We start from the raw sequence: 8,833 nt of genomic DNA on the forward strand, positions 1-8,833 counted from the left end.
TAGCAAGGGGGGCACCTTCTGCTGCCACAGTAGCGGCTGGTGATGCAGGAGAGGTCACAGCACCCAGAGTTGATGGGCACTCCGTCACAGCTGAGGATGCTGCCAACAGCAGCGGAGGTGGAGGAGCCCACGGCAGTGCTCTGTGGGAAGGAGCTGAGGATGGGGCCAGGAAGAATCACCACCACGGGGGAGGGCTGGATGACGACGGTGGAGTTCTGGCACTGCCTGACACAGGGCTCGTTGCAGCTGTTGGCCAGCGGGGTCGGGCCGCAGGGCTGGCAGGGCTGGCACTGGTCGTAGCAGGACATGTCTCAAAGGTAGAGATGAACCTGGGAGAGAGGACAGGGGGAAGCAGAGCACAGGGGCACCTGAGGAAGAGCCTGCAACCCCACCATCAGGAAGCCAAGGCACCTGCTGGGTGGGGAGGTAGAGGCTGTGCAGGGGGGAACAAGGGCTTCTTTGCCTGAGCCCAGCGGGGCTCTTCAGATAGCAGCCAGGCCCAGGGATCCTCCTGCCTAGCCTGTGGCCAAGAAGCTACCTCAGCCCAGCCCCAGCCTATCTCCATGGCAGACCGTCTCTCCTCTGCTCTCTCCCGTGATCACGATCGCAGAGCACTAACATATGACCAAGGAGCAGGTATCCCCTGGGATGTCCTGGAAGGCAAGAGTCCATCCTAGAGGAGGAGGCGGAGGAGAAAAGGGGGTTCCAACTCACCTGTTTCCCAAGGAGAAGGAGGTGACGGAAGTGGTTGAGAGAGCGACCAGTTGGTCTGGCTTTTATACTGGCCTCTAGACTGCCTGAGGCCCAAAGGCAGTGCTGCATAAGCTACAATTTTCCTGCCTGCTCCTAATGAACGGAAACATCCCAGGGATGTGTTGCTGTTTCCCTCTATGCTGCCTTTGCATTTCCTGGTTATGTCATGCCCATTCCCGCACGGATGCTTCTGATGAGTGCTGGGATGAGACGCCCCCAGACTTCCGGGACAAGCGGGCCTCAGTGCTCTTCCTGCTGGTAGGAAGAGCCCCGTCTGCTCCAAGCCCTGCAAACTTGACTTGTTCTGTTGAGAGCCGACATATTTTTCATGTAAGAATGATTGGGCCTAAAAGGAGCACTCAGACTCCACACTTTTTTTCATGTCTGCAAGTTCCTTTTGATGTATTCTTCTTACACAGATGTTTAGAGGAAGAAAGAAGTAGAGACCATATGGACCTTCTCTTCTAGAAATATTGACTAAACCAAAATCAGGTTGGATGGAGCTTTGAGCAACTGATGTAACGAAAGATGTCCCTACTCATGGCAGAGCGTTTGGACAAGGTGGTATTTAAAGGTGCCTTCCAACCCAAACCATCCTATGATTCTATCATTCTGTGAAAAAGAGGTATACATATATAGGAATTGACAAAGTCCTCTAAGCCATACAAAGACAGCTAGTTCAGTGCTAGAAAAAATGAAATGCTGAAGTACCAGGCATTGGCGGATAATGTGGCATATTATAAAAATATTTGGTAAGAAGCACAAGCAGAATGAGAAGCAGGAAAGTTTATGTCTTCCTCTGAATGAGAAACTACAGGTCATTAGTTGATATGGAAAAAACTCAGACCCTTGTGAGATGCTGTTGAAAGCAGTATGATCTGGCAGACTTACGTATCAGGATTGACATGAGCCTGCAATATAAGATTGTACAGAGACATGGATCAGCGTTTTCTAGATTATAGAAAGTGAGGTGGACAATGAGCGGAATGAGTGAGCTGATAAAGTGAGGGATAGCTGGATACACAGTCAGGCAGTGTAAAAATAAGTTTCTAGCTTATATAGGTCATGCACAGATGGTCTGTGCGCTGCAGTTCCCAATTAGGACAATGCCTTTAATACCATGATTTAACTTTTGGTCAGCCCTAAAGTGGTCAGGCAGTTGGACTAGATGATCGTCGTAGGTCCCTGCCAGAAAAATACCCTACCCTACCCTACCCTACCCTACCCTACCCTACCCTATCTTTCTAACATAGTGCCTACTGACACCCTGTGCTTCACCAGCATTGGCAGCATAGGCAGGATGTGGCCCACATTATCCATGTAAGGTATTCTCTCAAGTCACGCTACCCTTGGTGGAGCCAAGGGACTGTGGAACTCTTGCCCACATTCAAGAAATATTTGTGAGATTTACTGTTGCTGTCAGGTGACTTGGACATTCAGTATCCCTGACAGTCCGCCACAGCCATAGCATTGCTTATGTGTTTACTACCAGTGATCGGGTCACCATATAGGCATGTTGTTGATTATCTGTTTTATTGCCTCAATAAAATTTGGATTATGTGTTGTCAGACTCCATCACTGTTCAGACCACGCTTTCTCTTAAAGATACAGAATTTGGTGGAAGGCCTGCAGACACCCTGCTCATGACTCCTGGAAGCCCAGGATCCGTCACTGTGTGGGCCACGCGGTCCCATCATCTATCCCTGCCTCTAGGTTTTATAGGCATTTATAGTCATTAGTCCAAACACTTCTTTGTTATCTTCTAATATATTTTACGAGGGCATGTAGTGATAGGACAAGGGGTAAGGGCTTTAAACTGAAGGAGGGTAGATTTAGATTAGACGTTAGGAAGAAATTCTTCCCTGTGAGGGTGGTGAGGCACTGGCACAGGTTGCCCAGAGAAGCTGCGTCTGCCCCTGGATCCCCAGAAGTGTTCAAGGGCAGGTTGGATGGGGCTTTGGGCAACGTGGTCTAGTGGAGGCTGTCCCCGCCCATGGCAGGGGGTTGGAACCAGCTGATCTTTAAGGTCCCTTCCAACACAAACCTTTCTATGATTCTATGATACTCAATATTGCTGCTGTGGACTCGAAGCAGTCACTGAGAAGTGCAGGCAGAACACATGAAATAACCTGCTGAGTTAACGTACTCTCCATTTCTGTGTTTCTTTGATCACAGTCGGGGTTGGAGAGCTGGAAGCACTCTGTGGCTGCAGGGAGCTTAGGGAAGAGTTCTTTACATGCTCGTCGGCATGACTTCTGGCACAGCCTCATGCCATGAATGGCTCACCTTGCCCAGACCTTACCCCAGGTCCGTAGACAAAATTGCTGGCCCATTGTTGCCTCTTCCCTGGTCTTCAAAGAAAAGGAGACTGCTCGCCATGGGATCTTCCTCCAAAGGCCTGAGTCAGGAGCTACCAGTTCCTCTGGGGACAGGCACCTTTCAGCTTCTTGATGTAGCTTAGAGCATTCTGTAGGTACCTGGGAAGGCAGGGGATGCCTGGTGGCCAGTGGCTGAAGGTGAGTCAGCATTGTGCCCTTGTGGCAAAGCAGACCCACTGCACTCTGAGATGTCTTAGCAAAAGTGTAGCCAGCAGACCCAGGGAAGTGTTCCTTCTCCTCTGTTTGTCACTCATGAGACCATGCCCGGGGTCCGGTGTTCACTTTGGGGCTCCTCAGTATATAGGAAAGATATTGACATGCGGGAGCGAGTGCAGCAGAAGCCCCCAAGGCAGTCCGGGGGCTTGAGGACATGATGTACCAGGAGAGCCTGAGGGAACAGGGCCCTAGGAAAAGGGGCATCTCCTGCCTAGGAGATGGAGGCAGGCTCTTTTCAAAGCGCACAGGGGAAGGACGAGAGGCAATGGGCACGATTTGGAACCTGGGAAATTCTATTTAGATGTTAGAAAATTTTTAACTGATTGGTTTTGTTGTTGTTTTTTTTTTACCTTGGCATTATTGTGCTATGGGATCCACACTGAATTGAGGTCTCAGAGCTCCTGCCCAAAGACACTCACTACTTTGCTGTTCCCATCCATTGTACCTCTGTGCTGTGCAAGACACCCTGGTGCAGGGAGCTTCCTTGGCTAGTGCCACAACGCAGGGGAGGGAGGGGATGCATCTGTGCCAGGCTGAGCTTGGGGGAAAGGGAGCTCTTCTCTTGCAGCACTATTTCCTCAGTGCACTTGGAGATCTGCAGGCCATTATATTCTCTTCCAGAAGGAGGCAGTGTCAGTGGCTTGAGAGGAAGGAGAAGGTGGTAGAAGAACCCCTGCCCTGGAACTGGTTTCCCTGCACACTCTAGGGCAGGAGATTATTTGCCATGGGCTGTGCAGAGGGTGCTTGTGCATTCTCATCTGTGTGCTCCGCACAGCACCAAGGGCTGGAAGGAACCAGTCAGAGACTCATCTGAGCCTAGCAGTCAGTCCCTTGCAAAAAGGGGACTTTCTCTGAAAAATAACCAAAACCCTTCATTTGTTCTCTGAGTTTTCCTCCAAACCTCATCAGAGTGGACCTTTCCAGAGGAGGCATTTCTTGAGAAGATAACGGTGCTGACGCGCAGCTTGAGCAAGAACTGGATCCCCCAATCCTCAAGAAAGTTGAAATCCATGAGTGAGGAGGAGCACGAGAGATGAACCAAGGTTTCACGGTGCATTTGACAACCCCGTCACAGTTTCCCCCACTCTACTCAGTTCGGTCGAACTATAGGATGGCATTCAATCGAAAGTCCATCTTGCAGCAGATCTATTTTCACTCAGGCGATTGTGGAGGCTGAATCCACAAGTGTGGGATGATCTGACCTCTCGCTGAACTTGCAATCATCCTTTTGAATCCTTGTAGGTCTGCAAAGGACAAACGTTCATCAGACATTGGTGTTTTCAGCCTGGCAGGATCAGGAACACATGGGCGCACACATCAGGCTTCACCAAACTGTTTGGGGAGCTCCTCTGTGCACAGGGACAGGCCTCAGCCAAGCGGGGCATATGCTGTGTTGTGATTTAAGCCGGCAGGCAGCTAAAACAACCACACGGCCGTTAGCTCACTCTCCCCACAGTGGGATGGGAGAAAAACGAAAAAAAGTAAAGCTTCTGGGTTAAGGTATAATCAATTTAATGGGACAGAAAAGGAAAATGTTGATGATAACAATAAGAAGAAGAAGAAGAATGGTGACAACAACAACATTAACAACAACAGTAATAACAATAACAATAATGGATCAAAATAATAATATACAAAATAAGTCAGGCCCACCACAGTTTCTCACCAACTGCTGACCAATCCCCAGCTAGTTCCTGAGCTGCGGCCATCCACAGCCAACTCCCCCTAGCCCATATGCTGAGCATGACAGCATATGGTATGGAGTATCCCTTTGGCCAGTTTGGGTCAGCTGCCCCGGCTGTGCCCCCTCCCAGCTTCTTGTGGACTTCCTGTAGATTCTGTTCATCACAATCACAATCACAATTAACAATAGCTGGCACACTGAGTCTCACCAATACAAACTGGGTTGCTCTTGTCTGGAGAGGGAGCGCTTTCAAAATTGGATTGATTTCAGTATCTTGTCTTCCAACCTCCTGTAACTTCAGCCGGGGCAGCCAATCTAAGAGGAACCTGTCATGCTTTATCTGGAGTGAGGGCCCTAGCGTGTAGTCTGGCCAAGCTCATTCCTACATCAATCTGTGAGTCGCCTTAGCTCTGCATATCCGTGCGACTGCTGGACTGTGGAAGGAACTGTTGGGGGCGGGGGGGAGGGGTGGAGGGTTTATTGGTGACCTGCCCTTGCTGTCCTTGCCCTCATGCGCAGACCATGCCCTGTCCTTCTGGGAACAGGTGGGAGGATGAGGAGAAGAAGGTTTGGGGACTGTTGTACAAGCTGTTTCCATGCCCACTCCTGCACCCTTTGGGGCCATCTTCCGACTGAGCTTCTGTTCCCAGCTCAGAGCTGCTACCCAGAGCACGAGGAACTCCCTTCTGCACAAGCTTGTGAGCTGCTGACCAGTCAAAACCTCCAGCAGCACCAGGTTCCTCACTGCGGAATGTGCTGTAAGGCTATGGGGCTGTTATCTCAGCAGAGATCATAGAAACCATTGAACCGTAAAATCATGGAAACATAGGATCGTGGAATAGTTTGGGTTGGAAGGGACCTTTAAAGGTCATCTAGTCCACCCCCTCTGCAATAAGCAGGGACGTCTTCAACTAGGTCAGATTGCTCAGAGCCCAGTCCAGCCTGACCTTGAATGTGTCCAAGAGTGGGGCATCTACCACCTCTCTGGGCAGCCTGTTCCAGTGTTCGCCACCCTCATTGTAAAAAATGTCTCCCTTATAGCTGGTCTGAATCTACTCTCTTGTAGTTTAAAACCACTACCCCTTGTCCTATCGCTACAGGCCCTGCTAAAAAGATTGTCTCCAACCTTCTTATAGAGCCCCTTTCTGTACTGAAAGGCTGCAATAAGGTCTCCCCAGAGCCTTCTCTTCTCCAGGCTGAGCAACCCCAATGGATGGAGAGGTGTTCCATCCATCTGATCAATTCTGTGGCCCTCCTCTGGACCCACTTCCACAGGTTCATGTCTTTCCTGTGCTGAGGACTCCAGAGCTGGACGCAGTACTCCGGGTGGGGTCTCACCAGAGCGGAGTAGAGGGGGAAAATCACCTCCCTCAACCAGCTGGCCACACTTCTTTTGATGCAGCCCAGGATATGGCTGGCCTTCTGGGCTGCAAGTGTGTGTTGCAGCGTATGTCCAGCTTTTCCTCCACCAGTACCCCCAAGTCCTTCTCAGCAGGACTGCTCTCAAGCCCTTCATCCCCCAGCCTGTATTGATACCGGAAGCTGCCCCGACCCAGGGGCAGGACCTTGCACTTGGCCTTGTTGAAGTTCCGGAGCTTCACATGGGCCCAATCCTTGAGCTTGTCAGGGTTCCTCTGGATGGCATCCTGTCCCTCGAGCATGTCAACTGTACCACAAAGCTTGGTGACATCTGTGAACTTGCTGAGGGTGCACTCGATCCCACTGTCTATGTCATCGATGCAGGTATTAAACAGTACTGGTCCCTGTACGGACTCCGGAGGGGCACCAGTTGTCACTGATCTCCATCTGGGCATTGAGCCGTTGACCACTACCCTCTGGAGGTGATCATACAACCAGTTCCTCATCCACTGAACAGTCCACCCATCAAACTCATCTCTCTCCAATTTAGACGGAGGCATGTTGTGGGGGACCGTGTCAAACGCCTGATGCCAGAATGCAGGGACCGATTGCTACAGGCTTAGGAGCAGCTGAGTATGTCTTCCTTAGCTCCAAGGAACAGTGACTGGAAGGGACCCATTACCCTCTGTCCCACCCTCCCCTTCCTCTGGGAATGATGAAAGGTCTGCTCGTGCCCGCACCTTACCCCCCACCACCCAAGGCAATGCCTTTCTTCCTTGGAAACACGAGACAAGGACACCAAAAAAGGATTACGTGGAGGCAGAGGATGTGATGCGGAAAACTTTAATGACTCTGAAGTGGGAAACAAGGTCAATTCTAGAGGAGGCTGCCAGTGCAGGGAGAGCACCAGCAGCTGCAGAAAGTCTGTGCCCATTGCCCACGGTGGAGATCCCTCAAGGCATCCATCTGCCTGTCCTGAGAGGGGTCAGCAGATGCCTCAGGTTGTCTCCGGGGGTTTTGCGGCCCAGAAGAGCAGAAGACAAGACAGAGATGGAAGAGGGTGGAAGGCCATGGAGTTAGACTTTGGCCATGTTTCCAGAGAGCCCCAGCTGCCCTCCGGTGAAGGGCAGCACTGGATGCTCAGCCTCTCTGAAATCAATGGCCAGGAGCTCTGCTCTCAGTTGAGAATCTAGGTCTGGATTCCTGGGGGTGCTTGTCCAAGCTGTCACCAGTGGCTTTAGCAAGGGGGGCACCTTCTGCTGCCACAGTAGCGGCTGGTGATGCAGGAGAGGTCACAGCACCCAGAGTTGATGGGCACTCCGTCACAGCTGAGGATGCTGCCAACAGCAGCGGAGGTGGAGGAGCCCACAACGGTGTTCTGTGGGAAGGAGCTGAGGATGGGGCCGGGCAGGGTCACCACCACAGCAGGCGGCTCAATGACGACGGTGGAGTTCTGGCACTGCCTGACGCAGGGCTCGTTGCAGCTGTTGGCCAGCGGGGTCGGGCCGCAGGGCTGGCAGGGCTGGCACTGGTTGTAGCAGGACATGTCTCTGGGCAGAGCTACACCTGGGAGAGAGGGTAGAGACTAATCAGAGCACAGGTACACGTGAGGAGCAGTTTGTCCTGAGTCCAACACCCCACTGTGAGCATGTGAAAGGCACCTGCAGCGAGGGAGAAGGGTTTCTTGGCCTCATCCAGACATGGTAGTGCAAAGTGCCACCAGCCCCAAGGTGCCTGATGACTATCTCTTAAAAGAAGAGCCTCCTCAGGCAAGTCCCAGACACTCGCTTTCGCCCTTCTCCCCCCTCCCATGACAAGCAGCGCCACGAGCCAGCACAGGATGGAGGAGCACGCTTCTGCATGACCAGAAAAAGGACGTGGGGAAAGGGCTTCAGACTCACCTGCTTCCCAAGGAGAAGGAGGCAAGAGAAGTGGATGAGAGAGCGAGGAGTTGCGCTGGCTTTTATGGTGGCCCTGACCTGCCCCAGGCCCAGAGGTAGCTTCTGCGGAAGTGGCAATCTTCTAAGGTGCTCGTGATGAACGGAAGTCATCTCAGCTAATGACATGGGCTGGGTGGTTGTTTTCCCCAACACTACCTATTCATTTCCTGGCTGGTCACCCAAGGGCTTTCCTTGCGTGAGGACATGCTGTGTCTTTCTCTTTCCCTCCCTCAAACACAGCTGGGGCAGAGGAAGCAGCAGTCCACTGTGTGCTTCCATTGAGCACACGTACCCTGGGGTACAATACCAACATTTCCGTAGCTTGCTTCAAAACAGCATATGCACACCTAGAGCTTTATGATCTCGCAGGTGCCCTGCAAGACCATTGTCTTTATCTTGACACAGTCTCTGTGATATCTGTGAGTCATCCAGGGGACTGGGACACCCCTGCTCAGTGAGTTGATGGGCTAATGTCTGCCAGACGAGCACATTGTGGAGTTTGC

General features: G+C 51.8%; 1 protein-coding gene across 1 annotated transcript; it reads right to left on the reverse strand.

Annotated features, from left to right (window-relative positions):
* Positions 1-7,627: 7,627 nt before the first annotated feature.
* Positions 7,628-8,327, reverse strand: LOC142605042 (feather keratin Cos2-3-like). Its single transcript, XM_075775105.1, has 2 exons — positions 8,288-8,327; positions 7,628-7,956 (listed from the first exon to the last, which is right to left on the reverse strand). Exon 2 carries the CDS (start codon positions 7,934-7,936, stop codon positions 7,628-7,630), a length of 309 nt encoding a protein of 102 aa, XP_075631220.1. The 5' UTR covers positions 7,937-7,956; positions 8,288-8,327.
* Positions 8,328-8,833: the final 506 nt, after the last annotated feature.

Source organism: Balearica regulorum, chromosome 24 (assembly GCF_011004875.1).
Source record: "Balearica regulorum gibbericeps isolate bBalReg1 chromosome 24, bBalReg1.pri, whole genome shotgun sequence".
NCBI classification, from domain to species: Eukaryota; Metazoa; Chordata; class Aves; order Gruiformes; family Gruidae; genus Balearica; species Balearica regulorum.

What these genes read in the sequence shown, in the direction of transcription:
- LOC142605042 (XM_075775105.1), bottom strand. Translation starts at nt 7,936, where the DNA reads ATGTCCTGCTACAACCAGTGCCAGCCCTGCCAGCCCTGCGGCCCGACC.